Source organism: Apium graveolens, chromosome 3 (assembly GCF_009905375.1).
Source record: "Apium graveolens cultivar Ventura chromosome 3, ASM990537v1, whole genome shotgun sequence".
NCBI lineage: Eukaryota > Viridiplantae > Streptophyta > Magnoliopsida > Apiales > Apiaceae > Apium > Apium graveolens.
In genome coordinates, this window is record NC_133649.1 from 19130105 (window position 1) to 19155830 (window position 25726).

Genomic DNA, 25726 nt, shown 5'->3' on the forward strand with positions numbered 1-25726 from the left:
TGCAGGTTGACCAGGGATGTCAATTATCCGAAGTCTGCAAACTTTCTGGCATTACAATCAATTGGCTTTCATCATTTTAATAGAAAAGCTTTAAATTTTGAGGATCCCCTCATATACTCAAAATGGTAACCAATTAATCTATTTTGAAAATGCTAGCCAACACACTCTATTCTAATATTTTTTTATAAAAAATCATATATTTCATAACTGTTATATCTCAGTCACTATATTTATTGTGTACTAAATCGATAATTTTCATGAAAATAGTCTCCTATTATGTAAACTAAGAATATGGTCTGTATATATTACAAGTAAGTTGGATTGATATTAAATATGTTACTTCCATGAAAAACACTAATCTTTTGAAAAGTTACCAAGTAAGTTTGGGTTGATATTAATATGTTACTTGCATGAAAACCACTAATCTTTTGGAAAGTTACCTGTACGAAACCTTACTAGCGTTTCTGTATTGTGTGTGAACAGAGTCAACATACTATAGTGGCGTATTTTTGTATGCTTAACTATTGTACCATGAAATTATCTATCGATGAAAATAATTCTAAGTTTGGAACTTTCTAATTTGAGCTTGTTAAGTTTTTTGCGCTAGTTCCACGTGAACAAGAACCAGAATACTACGGTTGATGATATGTATTAGTATTATTACACCAGAATGGTACAAGGTACAATTAACACACTCAGCACAGAAACAGACACCACAACCGGAATGGTAAACTAGCATAGGTGCTTCGGTTACTAGTGAAGATAATGCTTTTAAAAACCACAAGGTAAAACGTACACAAGCATAGAGGCTTCGGTGATGAAGCTATTGCTTCTCAGCTCTCTCACCAATCTTCTCTCGCCCGTACGTAATAAAAAAGAAAATTAAAGATCCACATCACATGCATAACAACTCAAATAACATAATACAAACAATGTCTTTTACAGCAGATTATTAGCCAGCCATCAGTAGCAGTGAAAGCATTAGCAATACTTATCTAACTGAAGAAGGCAAAGCTGGGAGACTTGGCTCGATAACCTGCAGTGCACCAATAGCAAGCCTCCTAGTCAGATCTTCTGCGGAAACCTTCACCACATCCTTCCTCATGCTATATCAGCAGCATAGCGGCTGACACAGTACATTCCTACAGCAGTTGCAGCCATTCCATAAATATTTGTAGTAACAAGGCGTAATGGTGTCGATAGGACCGCAGCAAGTGGTCCCCCGATTATAGATACTGCTTGACCACTCTGACCCATTGAGCTTTCCAGAACAAGCTGGCCTGTCTTGCAATAAATAGCAAAATCTTCGCAATTTTTCTTGAATACATTGTAGCACCCAAATCCATTGTTAAGCAGGTAGTTTGCCCTTTGGACTACAGCTTCCCCTTCATCAGAGACTGCTAGAGTACAAGTTCCACCACGTGCTTTTGCAAGAAAGAGAGCGTGGCTGACTGCATACTCGAAACGGTATAGGATACCTCCTCCAAGAAAACAATTTAAACATGAAGAGACAACCCATGGCCTTCTAGCGGTGGGATGCACGTGTCACAAGGAACGTAAGTCCGGGCTGGACCAGAGCCTTACCAAAGGAGGTCCAACACAGTTCCCGTGCCCACTTCTTGGCCATGTCTGGTGAAATGAATTACTTTATCATTCCCAACATAGATGCCTGATGAATATGAAAAAATAGGATGTTATCTCCTGGAATTATTATGAGGGAAAAAAGGCAATGATGAAACTGGAAAAGATATCAGAATATATAGAAAGTTAATATTCTAAAGAAGAAAAGAAACAACACACTTAAGAGTAATAATAATGACCTAACTATCACCTATAAAAGGTTCCTTAAAGTGATCATGGTCATAATCACTACGTGGTATGTCCATGACTCAATGTTAGGTTAGTTCAAGTTCAACCGTAACATGTTTATGCCATAATTCTCATTTCTCAACAAATCTCACAAGTCATCATAAATTTACACTCTTTTGTATTTTTTCAATTCAACCATTTGTTCCACCTTCAATTTTGTTCACATGATTACAATCCATTCTTCAAAAAAAACACTACATTCAGATATCCCTATACAAACAATACATATTTATCAATTTCAACAAATTATTCATCCCGGTTCATGTTCTGCATCTTCTCCTTCCCGGGGTACCTTTAAAAGAATTCTAGTGATTTCGCTTCACAAACAATATCACAGAGAACACTACGTTTCTGAATCAATAAATTATGCTAGTCTACTGGCCAACCATAAGTTGTACCAATTTTGCGATACTAGTAAAGCAACATCCAACGATCTAGCCACTGCTAATCTTTATTATCAAAATCGGATTAGGAAAAGCCGAAAAGCCTATCACAAGTCTTTATTAGATCTAAAAATAACACTTGGGTTTAGCACATAATCCATCAACAATGAAGCCACAAAATAGGGAGAACATTAAAAAGAACATAACTTTTCCAATTAGACCTATGCCAAATAGACACAGTATACACACATTGCTTCACAATTTGCCAATTGCTAGAAATACACACTTACAATATTCGGAAAAATACATGATAATTGGTTACTCTAATACAGTAATATACCCCAACACGGATATCAAATTGTGGATCGATCAGGTTACATATGTGAAACCCTGTGTCGAAAAAAGTTGATTTTCCCCCAATATAGAAACCTAAACTAATATGCCTATATCACATCTACTAGTTAAAAATAAGAATGTAAGTAAGGTATCGTTTGTACTTAAAATCTCATCATATACCGAGTTAGAATCACGTGATCCAAACAGCCCCCAAAAACGAATTAAGAATACATATATAAAAAGCATACCGTGGTGAGCATAGATGTAAGCGGAACGCCAAGAATAGATGTGATCGCCTGGTTTAAGGCTGTCTCTATCTACTCTGTTATGTTGAAACACAGTTATTTTAATACAAAAACAACGACAATTGCGACGTAATTGCAAAATTACAAAAAAAATGTTAATAATACCTGTTTGAGAGCAACCCCATCTCTCTCTCGCTCTCTTTCTCTCTCTCTCGCTCGCTCGGCTCGGTTTTATCTCTCTTTTTTGCAGAATAATTCACAAAGATATCTTTCAAGATGATGAAGTAGTTTGTTATACGAATTGAAAAAGGTTAACGCAATACCTAATTTACTTTTGTACCCTTTTGTCGGGCCCAAATGATTCTTCGTGCTTAAGTAAAGAGACAGCGGGAGGCTAGTGCCGCGTGATGACTTTATTCTTCTTGGGTCTCGGGACAGTTGAATTAATAATATTCATACATTGATGCCAAAACTGATCCAGTCCAGATGAACAAGAAAGCCCATCCCTTTTGTAATTTTGTTTGTTTCAAAGAAATTAATTTGGATTTTGAATAAAGGCCCATTCTTAGCTTTTTACTACCAAAACTTGTTGGCTTATACTATACATAATACATTTCCATAACAAATGAATTTAAATATTATATATATATAATTAATACTAAGAGATATTAAAAGTACATGGAGCAAATAATAAATTTTTGACAAGAGTCTTTATTCATTACAAACTCACGACTATCTTTTCCACGAGAACACTTATATCTTAGACTTGACTTGATTATTGTTATGGGTGGATATTTATTTGTTATATCATACTTCTACTATTCTAGAGTGGAGGGCCTTCAATTCTTTTAAAAAATTATGTTTCGATCAAAATTCACATATATGTGTAACATTTCTTCATCTTTCCTAAATCCAAAATAACATTTTTTTTGGTTTTAAACTATATTTTATTTTATTCTGCTTCATTTACTTTACTACTTAGATTACTCAATTATAAAAAAGTTCTTTATTAAAAAGTAAATAATTTTTTCTAAGATTAAATAACATTTTCTAGTAATTTGCAACAAGAAAACACAACCATCTATTTACAAAATAAAATTTTAATAGCAAATACTTTTAACAAATGTATAAATTTATTATATATTATTTATTTAATAATTTATTATAATAAGCGTGTAAATATTTAATAAATTTAAATTTAAATTTTTGATTGAATATATCTATAATAAGTATTTGAACTATTTTATAATATTACTAATTTTTAATTATTTTTTACATTAAAGATACTTGATTTAAATAAATAAAAGCTTTTATTTTATTTAGGAAGTATTAATCGAGGAAGGATTAATAGCAAGGAAGAATTAAAAGCTATAGGTTAAGAACCTCAAACATCTGGTAATGAATTTGTAGTAAATTAGGATGTATGTTAAGATTTATAATAAAATAAAATACACAGTTCGCTTCACTTTTATCACTTTACTTTTTTTTTAAATCACTTTTATCACTTTACTTCTTTGAGGTTGTGATTTGAGTTGGAGATGATTTGAGTTGGAGATGATTGCAAGCTCAAACTTGTTTAATAACATTTTGAAGTCATATTTCAAAAAAATATTTAAAAGTCAAATTTAAAAATAAATTTAAACTAGTTAATTAGTTAAATGGAAGTGATCGATTATATACTAAACTTAATTAAAACTAGATTTGTATTTGAATACTCGGGAATAATGTATTAATGAATAATTTATTTATTTTTAAATTGAATTCTATTTAAATTTTCTTATATATATATATATATATATATATATATATATATTAGTTTAAAACCCGTGTAATGCACGGATCACATCACACGGATTTTTTAAAAAAATTTTGAATTCAATTCTTAATTTTATTCATTTAAAATTTTAAATGATATGAATTTATAATAATTATATTAGTAGGCGTATATATTCATAACGTTTTAGAACATTTAAACTTATTTAAAGTGATAATATTAGTAAGGGGGAAATATTATTATAAAGAAATTATTATTTTATTATGGGTAAAAATATAATGTCTCCATCATGTTGGGAACTTAAAAAAATATAATTTTAGCATGGTGATTATTTAATCGATTAACTATAATTCTATAAAAGATATTTGAAAAAGACAATGTTAATGATTAAACAATATAGTTTTACTGATAATTCTATAAATAATATTTATGTTTTAATTAAAATTTGATTTTTTTAGTTCACATCAATAGATACGAATTATACTTAATCTAATATTAATTTGATTTATCTCGGATCAGCGATTTACATTATTTTATTTTAGTCTGATGCTCAATACATCGACCAAATCAAACTAATTATTTTAGTTTAATTTTATTTTTTTTAAAGTGTGGATCAATAAGATAATTTTGTTTACACTGAATAATTATTATATATAGTTTTATTTTTGTTGGTCGAATTGTATATTTATTTTAGTTTTGTGTTAGTTTGAATCAATTATATAATGTATTTTTTTTGTCCAAGATAAATAAAATATATTATTTTATTTATCGAAGTTCATTAGTATAATTTTTTTAGGAGAATTGATAGTATTATTATTTTATCTTAACTCGATTCACATTATATATCAACTAAACCTTAATAATTATATTTAGTTTGCTTAAATTTAATTTAGCTTGAAGTAGCAAATTAAAATAATATAGAATTCGATATGAATTAAAATATAAATTGATAGAAGAAATTGAATTTAATATAAATTATAATGATATAGAGTTCTATAAAATAAAATTAAAATTGGTAAAACAATAGAGTAAGTTGACTTCAATATCAATTATAATTAGAATTAGAATTGATCGACCTAATAATTAGAGTTAGAATAATTAAGTGAGGGTAATTATGTAATTTCAGCAAGTAGCGATTGATCGACTATCAAACTTTTAATATTTCATCTATTATAATATAGTTTAGATATAGATATATATAAAGAGATGAACAAATAGAAATTAAAATTAGGGTGCCCTTCCCAACCATGGTTGGTTGGGATCTATTTAGGAGCCAACCCGTATTTCCGCAATGATTCATTGCGTAAGGGCTCCTGACTTCCGCAATGAATCACGGAAGGTAAGAGACTTCCGCAATGAATTATTGCGGATAAATCGAAATTACCCTTTTGCCCTTAATACTTCCGCAATGAATCATTGCGGAAGTCGTTAACTGATAAACACAACCAGCGACTGTTAACAGTTTTCATTCAATTAAAACACTAAAAACACACACAGCCACACCGATTTCAGGCGATTTCAAGGTTATTTTCAGGCGATTTATTATTCTTCTCCCTCCTCGATTTTCTGAGGTTTGTTTTTCTCACCGTATACACACACACCGTACACACACACACACACACCGTATACACACACGAGATGTATGTATATATACGACTATAAACACATACACACACAAGATTGTTCTTGATTATACACACACATGATGTACTTGATTTTTTTTAAATTTGTTTCGAATTATATGTTGACTTGATGATTATTAGTTCGAATTTTGTGTTCTTGATTTTTTTGGTGATTTAATTCGAATTTAGGTTTATTTAACAATTAGGGTTAGGATTATTTCGAATTAAATGTTGATGTTATGCTTTTTAGTTCGAATTATATGTTGATTTGATTCTTTTTAGTTCAAATTTTATGTTCTTCATTATTTGTGGTGATTTAATTCGAATTTGGGTTGAATTTTGGATTTTATAACAATTATGGTTAGGATTAATTAGGTCAAATAAACTAGTTGAGAAATTAGTTTAGGTTTAATTTTGAGTTGTGAATTTCATTCGAATAATTAGGTTAAATTTATATAGGGGGGAAAGTTTTTAAGTTTAGTTAATTGTAGTGAATTGCGCGGTGAAATGTAGTTCCTGAAAATGGAAGGTTTAGTAATAAATTTAAGGTTATGATTGTGTTTTCGTTAATTTATTTTTAGTTGGATGTTTTGGTGCTTATAAGTACGTTGATAAGAATTGCATTTTGGATCATATAATTTGAGCTTGTGCAGTGTAGTGCATTTAATTAATATTAGTTTGCACAGTCTAATGCGGAATTTGGAAATGGAAATGCTTATAGTGAATCTCGACCTATATTGGTTTCGCTTGTCGTCTTTTCACTTTTTTAGTTTTAATTGTATGTTTCCATGCTGATGAGTAGATAGATTGCTGATAAGAAGTTTTGAATTTCTATATAAATTGGAACCCATAAATTGGTTTCGCTTGTCGCTTGTGCAGTTATTTGTTTAGTTGCTTGTTATTCTGCCCTTATTTGTGCATTATAATATCAAACTGAAATAATTCTTATTTTGAAAATTGCAGATAAAATGAATATGGAATGCGGGTCTATGGATCGATCATTGCTGACCATGCAGGATGATCACATTAGTACTCTTATATGGCATGGGGGTGAGAGGGAGATGCTCGATGTTAGACAGTTGACTGCTAACATGGGTAACTGGGTATTGGATGAGGAGCAGATACATTTGCTTACAGGCTGGGGTTTCGGGGTGTTTGTTAACCCCTTGGTTGTTCCGCAGAATGATATTCGCTTGATCACTGCACTGGTGGAGAAGTGGAGGCCAGAGACTAACTCATTTCACTTCACATTCGGTGAGATGACCATTACATTGGAGGATGTTTACATGATCTTGGGGCTGCCTATTACTGGTCGTGCTGTTACCCATACGGAGCTTGATAATCCGAAACCGTATTGGGTGACCAACTGGAGTTGTCACACCAACTGGAGCTTGATACCCGGGTATACGTCCCTCGAACTAATATGATGGTAAGTAAGGGAAGTGGTTCTCTTTTTATTTTAAATTTTATTCAATGTTTAATTCAATATAAATCTATTTCTTAAATTTTATTAAGTACTTTATTTTTAAAAAATAACATAATTGTTTTAAAATATAAATATTATTTTTGTTTTAAATTATAAATATATTTAAATCAGAAACATATTTAAAGCACATATTATTAAATAATTAAAAAAAACAAAATTCTTCTGCATTGTTTCATTGCGGAAGTCTTCCGCCTTGAAACATTGCAGAAGTATTCCGCATTGTTTCATTGCGGAAGTCTTCCGCCTTGAAACATTGCGGAAGTCTTTTTCTGTTGGCTCCCAACACGTGGAGTCAACCGTGACTGTGGAATTTTACCCTTAAAATTAAAATACAAACTAGAAACTAATTTTAAGCCACTAGATGAACCTAATCTAATGGTCCCCTTAGATCACCCCACCCAATTACTCTGCACCTTTACACACCCACTTATTTAAGTTTTTCCCCTCCGTTTTTAATTTGATTTTTCCCGTCAAACCGTAAGTTTTTTTTAAATCCGATTTCACTATATTTTTCGACATCTCTCAACAAAGGATTTGCATACCATATATGTTATATTTCGAAGTAATTTAAAAATAAAATTATTTGGATTCTAGTTTCTATTTTAAATTGGTTTTTATTGGAGTAGTCGCTATATTCCTGTTCTAACTTGCAAAGTAAATTTGTTTCACTATCTTAAGCCGAGTTTAGTGATAATTTGAATGCATTTAGTCTTCGAGTGACTTAATTTAATTAAAAACATCCGAACTCGAAATCAATTAGTTTGTTTCATGAATCTGATATCGTGCATGACTTCCGGGATGCTTTTCTATCAACCATGCATGTACTGATTCCATTTCAAAAGTGTATATTCTGATGAGATAAGAAGGGGGCAAATACAGAACTGGCAGTGGCAGGCAGGTTTGGTGAACAAATTGCAGAGTCTGATTTCCTCTCTAGCATACATTGTAGGAATGAATATTTACCTGTCTTTTTCTTATTCTCCTCACCTTTCGGTGATTAGAAAATGTAGTCTTTTCCATATTTTTAATTATCAGCAAATACACTCTCTCACCAGTATGGCTGCAAATATCAAATTAGTACTCTATATTACTTCGTTACAGAAGAAATCCTTCAGAAATTTCTAATACATGTTACATACATAACTTTCAAGTTATAAAATCTAATGCATTTTAAAAAGATCTACGTGGACATATTTTGACAAACCTATTGATCAACAGCTGAATGCTCATCATCGGCTATCTTATAAGTAATCAGTCGCCTTATAGGCTGAGTTCCATTTAGCACAATCAGCAATACTTTACAATGATAAACACACTCAATGATCTATCTGCAAATAATCTACCTGTTACGCTCAGATTCCTTCAAAAGCTTGAACAGGCTTCGGCTGCCTTGAAGGTGGCTTCGGCTGATACCTGAAAGTGAAGAGAATGCGAGGGTTTGTACCCCCAATTCACCTCCGGTGTGAAAATAAGAATCTAGTTCTAAGGGTGTGATAATAATACAAGAAAAGCAGAGTGTATGCGAGAATGTGTGTCTTTTGTCTTACTTCACAAGGGTTTTTATACCCAATTCTGCCATGAATGTTCATCCGTTTCTAATCATAAAGGAGGGAGTGAAAAAGGGGGCGTTATGTCCCTTGCCCTTTCCAACGGTCTGGAAGAAGAGTGGGCCTTGGTCTGGGACTTTCATGGGCCTTCATCTCGCGGGCCTGAAGGACCTTCGGCCTAGTAGCTTAATTACACATTGGGCCTTCGTTCGATGGGCCTTGTTGGGCCTATATCCAACATGTCCCTGTCCTTCGGCTGGGCCTTCGGGCCGGCCGACGGACACCGGTCTCGGCCCATATTGGGGTGAAGAAACCCTAGGGTGACTGCTTCTATTCCGCCTCGATCTTTGGTCGTACACGTGGCAAGCTTGTGGGAACTTGTAGTGCATTAACGCGACAGCTGTTGGCACGTCGTTCAATGGTTCAATCTCAGCCGTTGAATCTCAACTGTTTTAATCTGGGACGTCTATTTTAAAAACCCCCAAATGTCGCCTTTCCAAATTCATTTTAGGCGCCTATATAAAGCTTATTTTTGCATTTCCTTTTCTTTTTATCATTTCCAGTTTCTGTACACACAGCAACGAACTGCGGCGAGTTTTTCAATCACGGGCAATAACAACTCCGTCTTTCCAGTAAGTCCCTTTTCTTGCTTTTCAGTTGCTTTTTACATTTGCATGCAATTTTTTGTGTTTTACGGTGTTTGCATGTGGGCTCAATGGCTTTTGTCAGGGCTTTGAGTTTATGGGACATTTCTGGGTTTTACGCGTGCGTTGTGTTTTTTGGAGTCTTTTAATTTTTTGGGTACTTCTGGGTAGGAAATAGAAGTTTTTCTGGGTTCCCCCATGGGTTTAAAGATGACATGCGAGGCGTTTTTTGGCCAAGAACTCTCTTCGGGGGGTTCTTGGCCTAAGAACGTCCTTCGGGAGCCGACCCAGGGGCAGATGGGCGGTTTGGAGTTTAAAGATGGCAGGCGAAGGGTTTTCTGGGGGCAAGAACGTCCTTCGGGGAACTTGCCCTTTAGAACAGCCTTCGGGAGCCGACTCCAGATCTTTTTTCTGTTCGCTCGGTTCTGGGGCATGTACTCGGCCTTTTTAATATTTTTCATTTTTCCTTTGTCTTGTCCCGAGTACATGGACTAATGTCGCTATATTTCCAAATACAGGGACATGGACCGAGCGAATTGCCCCCAGAGATTTGGGACCCAAGGTCGGGCACTTTGGTGGGAACATCTTCTATTCGCCCCGAGAGAACGGGTCGGGATCTTTTTGGATCGGTGGCGAATTACCCGGAGGCGAATAACCGGTCGGAATTGTCGAAGGAGAGGATAATTCAGATGTATTCTGATTTCTTTGTCCCTCAGAATTTCTTCTGGCTCTATGCCCCTAAGGAGAACGAACGGATTTACGACACGCCTGGAGTGCCGGAAGGGTATGGTGACTGTGCCGTCGGGATCTCAGAGGCGGCGTTCAAGTGCGGCTTTAGAGTGCCGATTCTGAAGATGGTGAAGTATCTCTTCAGACGGATGGGGATCGCCTTGGGGAAGATGGATCCCAACGGGGTCATCCATATCAACTGCTTCCAGAATAGGTGCCTTCATGCCGGAGTTCGCCCAACTCCGAGGCTATTCTGGTGGCGTTATGACTTCCGAAAGAGCCCGTGATTTTATACCATTGCTCGTCGGGCTGGCCGGGCAGATTGGACGACCACCAACTCTAGTAACAAGCAGACCCATACTCACTGGTATTTTGTGAGTGGTCGGAAATTGGCTCCATTGTCCGTCTGGAGGGACGTGAACCCTTAGCTGCTCCTCGCTCCGAGCCTAACAGAGAGGGAGAAGGAGGACTACGCGGCCCTGGTAGACGTCAACGTGAGCAAGCTGGGTCCCGAGGAGTTTCGGGATAGAGACTGGCTCCTCAGCTTGTGGGGTGGGGGTAACAAAACTTCTTCCTTCGTTCTTTCTTTAATTAGTTTGGTTCGCCTGCATAATTTGTCCTTTTTATGCATTCTGCTATATATGCTCGTGCTGACTTGCATCCTGTTACATTTCAGTGTCTTTAAGAGAGGCCTTGATAGAGAGGAAGAAGGCCAGGACGACCGAAAAGAAGGCCGCAGAAGAGGCGGCGAAGAAGAAAGCTGCTGATGGAGAGGCCACGCCGAATCCTTCCGGGGATTCGGAGGAGAGACCCGAGGCGGAGAGGGTCATGCCGCTTCGTCAGGATCCAACGGCCTCTGATGAGGACGAGCCGGTGGTGGTGAGGGAAGGGAACCCTTCCTAGAGGACTCGCAGCCGGGAGGGGATCGTTCAGTCCTATCTCCTCGGATGGGGTGTGCTGACGTCCGACCACACCGTCTACCCGGCGAGGCAGTCTACAAAGGAGGTTTCTTCAGACCTGTGCCACAACCTCCAGCTCCCGGCCGATCTGTCGGCCTTTACTTCGGCTTCTCCGACCGAGGCTTGCACTGAGCTTCTGTCCTTTTTGTCCCTGGTATGTTTTTAATTTTTCTTCAATTTTTCTTTCGCTCGCCCTTTTTTCCTTCGACACCTTTTTCTAATGCTTTTGTCTTGTCTTTTTTGCAGGCTGCTCCTTGGGCCGCAGCCATGGAGGACAAAGTTCGGGATATTGAGACTCGGATGACCGAGGTGAAGGAGCTGGAGAGGAGGGCCACGGCGGCCGAGGAGGAACTCGGGAGGGTGAAGACCCAGAAAGAGGAGCTGGACGGGCAGGCCACCCAGCTGAAGGAGGACAAGTCCCGGCTTGAAAATGACTTGGAGAAGGCGAACCGGAGGATCTCCCACCGGAACGTCCAGCTGAAGAGGTTCCGCAAGGAGCTTCGGAAGAAGCAGAAGCAGCTGGACCCGACGGAGGAATGCTGCTTCCAGTTCGGCGCTGACTATGTCCTGGAGAAGGCCCATGGCCTGAACTGGGACCATAAGCAGTTGTTGGACGACAACTTGGAGGATCCTATTGGTCAGCCTGCAGTTGAAGCCCCTCCAGTCTCCTCCGGCGAAGACGAAGAGCTCTTGGATGAAGACCCTCAAGCCTAGGTTTTCAGCACTGAGGTGCTTGACATGATGGAAGATGATCTTGTTGCGAAGTTTGCCATTGGTGTTTCCATGGTCGTACCCAACTCTTGCAGCGGCTTTCTTCGTTCATCTTCTTGACTTGTAATTTTATTTTTTGTAATCGATACTCCTGCCTTCGAGCTTTTGTAATTTAACTAGCCTTCGGGTTTTTATATTTTAATGCATCTTTCATCTTTCGTCAGCATTGTTTTCTTTTATTTGTCAACAATTTTAGTAATTGTATCTTCGGCTTCATTTGCCTTAACAATTTTAATAAAATGAATCGCCTCTTCGGCATTATTGATTTGCCTTTAACAATTTTAATAAAATGAATCACATTTTCGGCTTTATCCATTCGCCTTAACGCTTTTAATAAAACGAATCGCATCTTTGGCCTTATCGATTTGCCTTAAAGATTTTAATAAAATGAATCGCATCTTCGGCTTTATCTATTCGCCTTAACGATTTTAATAAAACGAATTGCATCTTCGGCCTTATCAGTTTGCCTTAACGATTTTAATAAAATGAATTGTATCTTCGGCTTCATTTACCTTAACAATTTTAATAAAATGAATTGTATTTTCGGCTTCATTTGCCTTAACAATTTTAATAAAATGAATCGCATCTTTGGCCTTTGCCTTAGCAATTTTAACAAAAATGAATCGCATCTTCGGCTTTTGCCTTAGCAATTTTAACAATGCCTTACTACCCCTTATGGCCCCGAGGGTTAAAGGCCGAAGGTGACTTCGGGCTGTTAATGCTTCTACTGCACTTGGGCGAAGGAACAGGGATGCTGATCGTTCAGTGATTGCCCCTGAATCATCATGTCATTGTTCGTTCGGTCAATAAGAAGTTTCGGCTGGTCTTCTTCGGGATTGCCCCTGGACCAGGCCGTCTTTATTTTATATTCTTTTGTAGATACAATCGTGATTGAGGCCGAGGGATCATGTCCATTTCTAAGATTGCCCCTGGACAGGGTTTCCTTCGGACTTCTATAATATCATACGAACAAAGGGAAGGGCGAAGGATGCGGGCTTATCTTATGTTCGCCCCTTAAGGCCATTTGTGTGCCCTTTCCACATGCAAATTAAATAATAGTAGTGTAGTGAAGGATGTTTGAGTTTTGGGTGATTGCCCCTTATGTTACATGCTTCATTAACAAATTAGACAAGGGCGGCAGCCGAAGAGTTTATCGTCTTCGGGATCGCCCTCAGATAATACTCATGCGGCCGCGACTTTGGTAAATAAAGAAATGTGACAGAAAATGCGTCTTTATTTATAATCGAACTGCTTACATTCTTCATATAAAATTCAAGTACAAACTTTAAAGAAATTTCTTACTGATAAAATTTCCGAAGGCGACTGGCGTGCCAAGTGTTTTTGATTGCTTCGCCCGATAATGTTTCAAGCTTGTATGTTCTGGGCCGAACGACCTCGATCACCTTATAGGGCCCCTCCCAGTTAGGCTGAAGCTTTCCTTGTTTGGCCGGCATAGATGCGGCCAGCTCCCTAAGGACTAGATCTCCGACTTCAAAAGACCTCTTCTTGACGTTGGAGTCATAATGTTGTGCCGCTTGAAGCAAGTATTTCATGTTTTTTTGGTGGGCGGCTTCTCTTTCTTCCTCCAATAAGTCTACGTTCGCCCTTAGCCCGAAGCTATTAGTTTCTACATTGTAGGTTTCAGTTCGATATGATTCCAAGCCTACTTCGACTGGAATCAGGGCTTCGGTTCCATAGGCCATTCTGAAGGGAGTTTCTCCCGTTGATGTCCTAGGGGTCATTCGGTAGGCCCATAAGATCCAAGGGAGTTCTTCCGCCCATCTTTCTTTAGCTTCTCCCAGCCTCTTCTTTACTCCTTGAAAGATTACTTTATTCGCCGCTTCTACTGCTCTATTCCCTTGCGGGTGGGCGACTGAGCTAAACCTCTATTCAATTCTGAAATGGTGCAGGAACTTTGTAAGATATATTTGATAATGTCATGTCTAATATGATTTATGTTTAGTTTTCAGATCTTACTTAAACAGAACAAATCAGTACTTAACTGAAATCAGCACTTATACTGAAGTCAGAACTTAAGTCATCAATACTTAAGGTTCAGGAGATATTTATCAGAAGATAATATCAGGACTTAAAGGAAATGTTCAGATAAGGAAGGAGGCTGATTGAAAGATCAAGACAAACGTAAGAAGAGATATGCATGAAGAAGGAATTCTATGAAGAATAGAATACTTGGAAGAAAAGATATTTGATTGATATATTTTAGGAAGCAGAATTATATTCCATATCAATTAGCGATTATCTTGTAACTGTGTAGTATATAAACACAGACATAGGGTTTATACTATAAGTGTTATCATTATCGAGAAGATTATTCATTGTAACCCTAGCAGCTCTCGTGATATTTGTTCATCACTGAGAGAGGACAGTTCCATACTGTAACAGAATTTATTGCTTTGAATAAAGTCTGTTTTCTGTTACTTGTGTTATTAGAATTCGATTTGATTGTGCTATACACTGTATTCACCCCCCTCTACAGTGTGTGTGACCTAACAAGTGGTATCAGAGCCTATCTGTTAACACACAAACAGTTTAAGATCCAAAAACAATCATGTCTGAAGTAGAAACTCCAACTAAGCCCACCAAAACTGAAGAACCTCCAAAGACACAAATCCATAGCCGATATGAGGCTATTAGTGTTCCCATATTGAGACCATCTGAATATCCCATATGGAAGGTGAGGATGACTATGTTTCTGGAAGCTACAGATCCAGAATATCTTGATGGAATCAACGAAGGGCCTCACAAACCAACCAAGCTCGTTGTTGCAGTTGCAGGTGAAGCAACAAAGTCAGTACCAAAGGAGAAGAGTGACTACACTGCTGAAGATATCGCATCAATTGCTAAGGATGCTAAGGTACGATATTTACTACATAGTGCCATTGATAATGTAATGTCAAACAAGGTAATAAACTGCAAGACTGCAAATGAGATATGGGATGCCTTGGAAACAAGATGTCAGGGAACTGATACGATTAAGAAGAACAGGAAAATAATACTCACTCAAGAGTATGAACACTTTGACTCAAAGGCTAATGAGTCATTGACTGATTTATATGATAGATTTGTCAAATTCTTGAATGATTTGTCACTGGTTGATAAGGAGTATGATCTTGAAGATTCAAACTTTAAATTCCTGTTGGCTCTTCCTGAAAGCTGGGATTTGAAGGCAACAACAATAAGAGACAACTATAATCTTGATGAAACAACTCTTGATGAAATTTATGGGATGCTCAAGACTCATGAACTTGAGATGGAATAAATAAGCAAGAGGAAAGGAGGAAAGTCAAGGACAGTTGCTCTTAAGGCTGAAGAAGAATCCCCCAAGGCAGAATTCCAGCTGAGGCAGACCTCTGACCAATTCTCTTTTGACAAGAGAATTCATTGTTTTGAAATTGAGATGAGAAAGTCTCTTGTGCCATAGCCAACTCTCATCTGACGATGCCTTTGCATAGAAACAATTGACTTCAGGATTGCTTCCAGAGTTCATGTCAGCTACGAACAGATTTCCTTTCCGAATTCCCATCAAGGAGGGTTTTTCACTTTTCTTGTGCAGAATCTGACACTTCAGCTTGTCGAATAAAATATTGTAGCCGTTGTCACAGAACTGACTAATGCTAAGCAGATTGTGTTCAAGTCCTTGCACAACATACACATTTTCAATGATAACATTTCCAGCTAGCAAACAGCCATATCCCTCCGTTAAACCTTTGCTGTTATCTCCAAAGGTAACCACTGGGCCAGCTTTTTCAACCACATTTGATAGCAGGGCTCTATCTCCGGTCATATGTCTTGACGATCCGCTGTCAAGAATCCACACTACCGGTTGTACCTGTTTAATGCCCTGCAATACAAATGGATTAGACCTTCTTCGGAACCCAAGCTTGGCTGGGTCCGACATATTTGTAAAATTGGCCTTTATCAGGCAAAACAACATTCTTAATTTTAATATTCTCAACTTTCTCAATGACTAGACATTTGACCTTGTGAACAGCCTTGACAAATTTCTGTTTAGACTTAGGAACAAATGTCTCCTTTCTAGCTTTAGGAGGACTAGCAGTCTTAGACCTATCATGCTTTCTATTATTCACATGCTGACGAGGAGTAATCTTATCATTAGAAACATGCTTACCATTAAAATAAGCATACATCAGATTAAAAGCACAAGACATACAATCAGGAACACCACATGCTTTATGAGAGGGATTAACAATAGGCAACTTATGCATGGTAGACATGGCATTTGTGTTATCCAACTCATGTGTGTCTGAGTTAGTCTCAGTTGCTTTCACAACCTTGACTGGAACTTTTGACACACTTGACTTGGAGACAACTTTCTCATTAGCATTATCTTCAGCACAGATTTCTTCTTGAATAATAAATGAGGTCTCATCAAATGGTTCAGTAATTGATTCTTTATAGAGGGGTTCATCAACACCCTTAAGCACATGTGGTACTTCCCTGCCTTTAGCACAGACATGAGGAGGGGAGTTTATGCCTAATTTTCCAATAGCAGCATTGTAATCATAACCTATTCCAGATGTTTGATTAACATCTTGCTTATTATAAAACTCTTTGGACTTCGAACAAGAATTAAAGTAAGCTTTAACCTTAGCCTCAAGACCGGTGATTTTGTTTTTGAGAATAGTTTCAAGTTGTCTATAACAGTCAACTCTATTCTCTAGAAAAGATACTTGTTCTTTTAATTTATCTTGATTAATGTGCACAAGTCTTAATTCATTGACTCTTTCTCAAGGTCTTTGATTTGTTGATTTAACAATTCATTATCACGACGAGCACAATCTAAGGAACCTCCTAGATGATAAACTAATTCAGCATCAGTAAATTTTACCTCTTTTCTTGACGATGAGGTGTTTGCATCACTAGCCATGAGAGCAAGATTCCCAACTTCTTCATCTTCACTGTCAGTATCATCCCAGCTTCTTCCCTTTGCCAGGTAAGCCCTTTCAGATTTACTCTTCTGATTAGAATCGTAAGAGTTCTTCCTCACTTGTTTTGGCTTCCTGCATTCTGTGGCAAAGTGTCCCAACTCATTACAGTTGAAGCATCGAATGGTGCTTCGATCAACCATCCCTGTTTTATACCCACCACTGCTGGTGTTAGAGGATGAAAATCCACCTTTCTGGAATCTGTTGTAGTTGGACTTGTACTTGAACTTGGGATTCCTTTTGAATCTGACATTTGAGAATCTCTTGACAATCAGGGCCATTGACTCATCCTCCAATTGCTCCAGTTCTTCCAAGGAATAAAAATCATCTCCTGATTGATTTGTAGTAGGAGGATCAAATTCTGCTACTATCACATTTTCTTCAACCTTGGAAGACTGTACCATTCTTTCTGACTGTTGAGATTGTTGTTGATATTGTGGTTGTTGTTGTTGTTCATCAGCTACTAGAGCAGTAGACGTGCTGACCACTCTTCCTTTCCCGTAAACTTCCTTCTGCTGAATCTGCTCCAACTCATAAGTCTTTAACACACAATAGAGCCTTTCCAAAGAAATCTCACTCAAATCTCTTGCTTCTCTTATGGCAGTGATTCTATGTTCGAGATGAGTTGGCAGTGTTAGAAGGAACTTTTTGTTGACCTCCCTGATGGAATAGTATTTACCATTAATGTTCAGGTTGTTGATCAATGCATTGTACCTCTCAAACACTTCAGTGATTCCTTCTCCTGGATTGGATTTAAAGTATTCATACTCAGAGGTTAGGATTTCTAACTTGTTCTCCCTAACTTCCTCTGTGCCTTCATTAATAACCTCAATAGTTTCCCAGATATGTTTGGAATCTTTACAATTCATCACATGTCTATTCATCAAGGGATCAAGGGAATCTACTAAAATTAATTGAAGGCTAGCATCCAGGGAGGTTTCTTCTATTTCAGCAGGAGAGAAATCCTCAGGATCTTTCACATAAGTTCTAGCTTTGGTGATCACCACATCATTTTCTATTACCTCTGGTTCAATAACCATTGGAATTTTTGGACCCTTCTTTAACACTTCCAGATATTTGGGATTAGCAACTTGTAAAAACAATAGCATCTTCTTCTTCCACATGATATAATTTTCTTTATCGAATAGTGGAATTTTAACGGTTCCAACTTTTTGTGTAGTCATTATGAATTTTTGAGTGAATAAAAAATTCAAGGAGTGAAAGAAACACCAAAGTCTAGGATCTTGATTTGTACGTTAATCAGAAGGCTCTGATACCAATTGTTAGGTCCCAATTTGTTTGTAGAAGGGGGGTTGAATACAAACAATACCGTTTAATCGAATAAAATGCGGAATAAAAATGTGAAACAAAATTCAAGTTAAATAAAACTTTTATTAAACTTGAAAGGTGTTACAACAACGGTATCATTTACAAGGGATTAATCTCAAATCAATTATTTCAAATCTAGAATAAATTCGACATGAACTTTTTCTATTTTTGCAATGAAAAGATCAAATGCTAAATGCGATTTGAGATTAAGTTCTAGGGATTTTAATCCGCTAGATTGTTACACAAGAACAAGATAAATAATTCTAGTGGTTTGGATTTAGTTTTACAATCTAGAATTTTGATCTTGAATAAAGCAGATGAAAAGATGAAATATTGCTGCTTGTTTTTCTTTTCTGCTTGTTCTTGACTTGTGTGTTCTGTATGAATTATTGCATGAATGTCTTCTGCTTTCTGTTGTTTAAGTAAACAAAACAATCCAGTTGAATCAACAAGACTTTCGGCAAGACAATCAAATGAACTGGCATGACAATCCATTTGAACTGGCAGGACTTTCGGTGAGACTATCCTTTTGAACTAGCAAGACAATCCCAATAGCTAGCAAGACAATCAGAATGAACTAGCAAGACTTTCGGTATGACTATCAATTTTCATACCGATTGTCATAGTAGTTCAAATCAAATTGTCTTACTGAATTATTAATAGATTTTAATCTAATAAAAATTCTGAAAGTCCTTAATATTAATTATGAATTAATTAATCAATTAATTCAATTAATCCATAAATTAATCTTTGCAGATATAATTTATTTTCTTAATTAAATTATATGACTTAATTAATTAATAGAGAATTAATACTAATCTTGAGCAACAACCATTCTTCTGAAAATCTTGTGAAAATCACTGTCAATTATGAATCAATTCCACCACTTCACTGTTGACACTCGATGTACTGTCTGGTTCATGAGTGACTAACTTCCGTGACGTTTCTCCAAGCCTTGACCTTGATACTCTTGATTTTCTTCAGACTAAATCCTTGTAATTAATTGATACCCTGACGAGATCTCTGTCACTTGATTAAATCCACAATCTTGATTTATATCACTGAGGCTTGATCAATTTCTTGAGCTTCTTCCAGTGAATTAAGTCTTCAAGTCTGTAGATGAATAATGTTTCTTAACCCTTTGACATATGTTACTCTGTGAGATCTCTCTGACGATAGATCCACTATTTACTTATTACATTCTTATTTGAGTTGAGTTAAATCCTCGAATAAACAAATAGGCTATGACATATGCCTTTCAAAGTCTGACAGAGGAGATTATACAAATGTCAAATGCTACAACTGTGGTGAGAAAGACCACATATCTCCTGATTGCAAGAAAGTGAAGAGTGACAAAGGCAAGACTCTTGTCACAAAGAACAAAAGCTGGACAGACACCTCAGATTCTGAAAGTGAGGAGAATTATGCCTTGATGGCAAATGCTGATATGGCAAGTGTTGAAAGCAGTTCTGAAGCTGCTGAGTTAAAGGTACCTCAAACTACTTATGCCTTTCATACTGATGATATTACTGAGTTGAGAAGATATCTTAAAACCATGTTCATTAGCTATAGAGATCAAACTTTAACATGTGAAAGATTAACTTCTGAAAATCTTGCTTACAAAAAGAGGAATGATTATTTAAAAAAAGAGTTAGTCATGTTCCATCAAACTCAGAAAGATAGAGATGATGTTTTCTATGTTAGGGATGAAGTGCTTAAAATGAATGAATCTCTAAAAGCTGAGTTAGAAAAGGAAAGAGAGATTATCAGGACTTGGACTAACTCTGGCAGAACAGCTCAGAATTTGCTAAGTAGTGAAAACTGGAAAGAGGGCTTAGGTTATAGAGATGATAAGAATGATAAAGGAACTGTAGAAATTAAGCCTATAGTTGTTAATCAAAAATCTAAGTTAACGCCTATTAAGTTTGTAGCTGTAAAGTCTGATAATGAGAAATCAGAAGTTAAAAAGGAATTAACTTCTGACAAACTAAAACAGGAAAAAACAACTAAAGTAAACGTAGGCTTAATGACAAAGAAGCAGCTTAAGCATAAGCTGAAAGATGTTAAGAATGCAAACAAGGTAAAATCACCTAGGAAAAATAGGAATGGAAAGGAAGGTGTGAATAAAAGCAATGATTATAAGCCTGTTCCTGATGCTCCTAGAAAAATGTGTCATAACTATGGAAGTTCTAACCATCTGGCTTCTTTTTGCAGGATGAATAAGAACATAAACTCCTTACCTTCAAAGTCAGGAGTTAAGAGTCAGTCTGTTAGATATAAGCCACAAAATCCTTGTTTTCATTGTGGAAGTTTATGGCATTCCATTTATACTTGTAAGGAATATCATAGTCTATACTATGATTATTATCAAATAAAACCTTCTTTAAAGAAAGTTAGCATTGTTCCTTCTAGTGTAAGTTCTGATTTAAAGTCTAATAGTGTAAATTCTGATAAGAAAAATGTTAACATAAACTCTGATGCTAAATCCGCTGCAAATGTTAACAAACTTAATAAGGCCAAAGGATCCAAGCAAGTCTGGGTCCTTAAAACTAATCATTAGTGGTCTTTGTGATTGCAGGGCAACATGAAAAACATCATAGTTCTGGACAGTGGATGTTCAGGACATATGACTGGAAATAAAGCCCTGCTATCAGACTTTGTGGAGAAGGCTGGCCCAAGTGTTTCTTATGGAGATGGCAACATTGGAAAAACGTTGGGATATGGCAATATCAATCTTGGGAATGTCATCATTAAAGAAGTAACTCTGGTCTCAGGACTTAAACACAATCTGTTGAGTGTTAGTCAAATCTGTGACAGAGGTTATCATGTGAATTTCTTTGAAGAACACTGTGAAGTTATTAGTAAATCTACAGGCAAAGCTGTTCTGAAAGGATACAGGCATGGTAACATCTATGAAGCCAAGCTTTCAACAAGTACTGATGTTTCTGCAATCTGTCTGATGAGTAGAGCATCAATTGAAGAAAGCTGGAATTGGCACAAGAAACTCTCTCGTTTAAATTTCAACAATATAAATGAACTAGTCAAGAAAGATCTTGTGAGAGGACTACCAAAGTCAGTATTTGCTCCTGATGGCCTTTGTGATTCTTCTCAGAAGGCTAAACAAAGGAAATTCTCATTCAAGAACAAGACTGAATCATCAATTCTTGAGCCTTATCACCTACTACATGTTGATCTATTTGGTCCAGTAAAAGTCATGTCTATTGCAAAGAAGAAATATGCTATGGTCATAGTGGATGAGTTCACCAGATACACATGGGTGTATTTCTTGCACACAAAAAGTGAAACTGCATCTATCTTGATTGATCATGTCAGGCAACTGGATAAATTGGTCAAAGATTATGTGAAGATAATAAGAAGTGATAATGGTACTGAGTTCAAGAATTTGATAATGGAAGAATTCTGCAAAAACCATGGAATCAAGCAGGAATTTTCTGCTCCTGGAACTCCACAGCAAAATGGAGTTGTTGAAAGAAAGAATAGAACTCTCATTGAAGCTGCATGTACAATGCTTGATGAAGCAAAGCTTCCAACCTATTTCTGGGCTGAAGTTGTGCAGACTGCTTGTTTTACTCAGAATGCAACACTCATTAACAAGCAAGGAAAGACACCATATGAGATGGTAAAGAAAAAGAAGCCAAATCTGAAGTATTTTCATGTATTTGGATGCAAATGTTTTGTTCTTAAGACTCACCCCGAACAGCTATCCAAATTTGATCTAAAAGCTGATGAAGGAATCTTTGTTGGATATCCACTTTCCACAAAAGCCTTCAGAGTCTATAACTTGAGAACAAGAGTGGTCATGGAATCTATCAATATCTCTTTTGATGATAAGAAGATTACTGGACTTGAAGATTTTAATGATCTTGATCAGCTGAGATTTGAAAATGAAAACTTAAATTCTAATACTGAAAATCCTGACAGTATAAATCCTGATACTACAAACTCTGATGGATTAAACTTTGATATTATTGAAACTGTGGTGACTACGCCAAAGGAAGATGCACCTATGCAGGGGGAGCATACTCAAGATACAACCACATCTCAAGAAGCATCAGAACATACAACTGGCTCTTCAAGTTCTGATTCGTCAAGTTCTGATAAGCCAAGTTCTGATAGTTCTGAAAACTTAAATTCTGAAGGATCCAACTCATAGAGCATAATTTCAGGGGGAGCATCAGAAAATGTTGATGAAGATAGCATGGATCATGGGGGAGCATCCAGTTCTAGAGAAAACCTTCCATCTGCAAGGAAGTGGACTAAATCACATACACCTAACTTAATTATTGGAAATCCTGATGCAGGTGTCAGAACTAGAACAGCTACTTCGAGTGAATGTCTTTATAATTCTTTTCTTTCTCAAACCGAACCAAAGAAAGTAGAAGAAGCTGTTCAAGATGCTGATTGGGTGCAAGCAATGCAGGAAGAGTTAAATGAATTTGAAAGAAACAAAGTCTGGACCCTAGTGCCAAGACCAAAGAACAGATTTGTTGTTGGTACAAAGTGGGTATTCAGAAACAAAACTGATAGTGACGGCATAATTACAAGGAATAAGGCAAGGTTGGTTGCAAAAGGATATTCTCAACAGGAGGGAATTGATTATGATGAAACATTTGCACCAGTTGCTAGATTGGAAGCCATAAGGATATTTTTGGCTTATGCTGCTCACAAAAAGTTTATTATCTTTCAAATGGATGTGAAAAGTGCTTTTCTCAATGGAGAATTGAAGGAGGAAGTTCATGTTGAACAACCTCCAGGCTTTGTAGATCCCAAATATCCTAATCATGTCTACAGGCTTGATAAAGCACTTTATGGCCTTAAGCAAGCTCCAAGAGCATGGTATGAGACTTTAGCTCAGTTTCTTCTGGAAAGTGGATTTGACAGAGGAACTATAGACAAAACACTGTTCTACCTCAACCATGGAAAGGACTTACTTATGGTTCAGATATATATTGATGATATCATCTTTGGTTCTACAAATGACAGACTTTGCAAGAAGTTTGCCAAACTGATGCAATCAAGATATCAAATGAGTATGATGGGGGAACTTAGCTATTTTATGGGCCTTCAAGTCAAGTAGAATGAAGAAGGCACTTTTATTTGTCAAACCAAGTACACCAGAAATTTTCTGAAGAAATTTGGAATGCAAGATTGTTCAAGTGCATCCACTCCCATGACCACTGCAACAAAACTGGATAAGGATAGTGGTAAATCAGTAGATATTACTGATTACAGAGGTATGATTGGCTCTCTACTCTATCTAACTGCTAGTAGACCTGATATCATGTATGCTACCTGTCTTTGTGCAAGATTTCAAGCAGATCCAAGAGAACCTCACTTAACAGTTGTGAAAAGAATTTTCAAGTATCTTAAGGGAACAGCTGATCTGGGATTGTGGTATCCTAGAGAATCAGATTTTAAACTAATAGGTTACTCAGATGCAGATTTTGCAGGTTGCAAAATTGACAGGAAAAACACAAGTGGAAGCTGCCAATTTCTTGGAGGCAGATTGGTTTCTTGGTTTAGCAAGAAACAAAAGTCAATTTCCACATCAACTGCAGAAGTAGAATACATTGCTGCAGGAATCTGTTGTGCACAGATTCTTTGGATGAAGAATCAGTTACTGGATTATGGGTTAACATATTTTAAAATCCCTATTTACTGTGATAATCAAAGTGTTATTGCTATGACAGGTAATCCAGTTCAACACTCAATGACAAAACACATCAGCATTATGTACCACTTCATAAGGGAACATGTGGATGAATATACAATGGAATTGCACTTTGTTCCAACAGATCAACAACTAGCAGATATCTTCACAAAACCACTGTATGAAGCTACTTTTACAAGATTGGTAAATGAACTTGGAATGGTTTCAGGTTCTTTCTCTAAATCTGCTTAGCTTTTGTTCTGATGCATCAGACTTTATGATCAGTATTTACAGAAATTACTTTCTTTGTGTATTCTGTGCTTAATTGAAAATTGTTTAAGTACTGATTGTTGTTTGATGTGAATTTCTAAACTCTGATAGTGAACTGACTGTTTCTGTGACTATTCAATCCTATGAGGATAACTGTGCTAGATGCTGACCTAGTAGTCTTTAACATACTAGAGATCCCATGTTAGAAGTAATTATTTATGTCGAAATCTATTGACACAAGCAAATTCTGATATTGAGTTTAGTCACGTTTACTTTGTCTATCTTATTACTAAGTCAAAAACTAGAATAATGCTTCTCATCTGTTAAGTTCTGATGTTAGTAAATCTGATGGATGTACTAAGTGCTGATAAACCTCACTCATCAAAAGAAAAAGTAAAAGAAAAAAGAATAAAAATCAGGTACTCCTTTGAGATCTAGAGTAAAAATGTGGAAGGGACGACCCAGGTGCATTGCTGGTATTAAGTAATATGCATCAGAAAAGCAAATAATTATTTTTCTTGGTGACTTTTCACACTCTATGATTACTGGAGAAATACTCTGATAATAGCATAAATTCTGATAAGCAGTCGTGACTCACTTACACTGAGAAGCCACTGTAAAATGGAATTTCAAAAGATGCATAAAATAAGCACAAAACAGTTGAGGTGGACTCGTGCATGAACTCATTCAAAAGTAAACTTCAGAATAATGACAGATTTTTAGTAAAATTCTTAGTTATGCCTTATTTCTAAGATGTACTGAAGTGAATCAGACTTTACTCTTTGTCTGATATTTTGCTTAATGCACACACTTACACTCCATATGAATGATGAAAATTACTGTGACGTTCAATGTTGTTTTAGATGAACAGTTTATGTGCCAGATTGCATAAATTCTGAGGACAAGTTCTGATGGAAGTTCTGATAAATAAGTTCTGAAGAACCGAAATCAGAATTTGTGTGAAGAATCACAGAGATAGGCATTCATTTTTTGAGTTAAGAAATCATGTTCTGATGACTGTTAAGTTCTGATATAAGTCTAAGTGCTGATATTAAATTCTGATCCTCTATTTGACTTATTTGTGGTTAAAATATGAAACAGTCTTATTTTAAATCGGAATATGT

General features: G+C 36.4%; 1 protein-coding gene and 1 pseudogene across 1 annotated transcript; both read right to left on the bottom strand.

The window, feature by feature from the left end:
- Window positions 1-633: 633 nt before the first annotated feature.
- On the bottom strand, window positions 634-3183 carry LOC141711894 (protein LEAD-SENSITIVE 1-like; annotated as a pseudogene).
- Window positions 3184-13663: 10480 nt separating this feature from the next.
- Window positions 13664-14068, bottom strand: LOC141713957 (uncharacterized). The gene has a single exon (XM_074517514.1). The coding sequence runs from the start codon at window positions 14066-14068 to the stop codon at window positions 13664-13666; it is 405 nt and encodes a 134-aa protein (XP_074373615.1).
- Between the last annotated feature and the right edge of the window lie 11658 nt (window positions 14069-25726).

What these genes read in the sequence shown, in the direction of transcription:
- LOC141713957 (XM_074517514.1), bottom strand. Translation starts at nt 14,068, where the DNA reads ATGGCCTATGGAACCGAAGCCCTGATTCCAGTCGAAGTAGGCTTGGAA.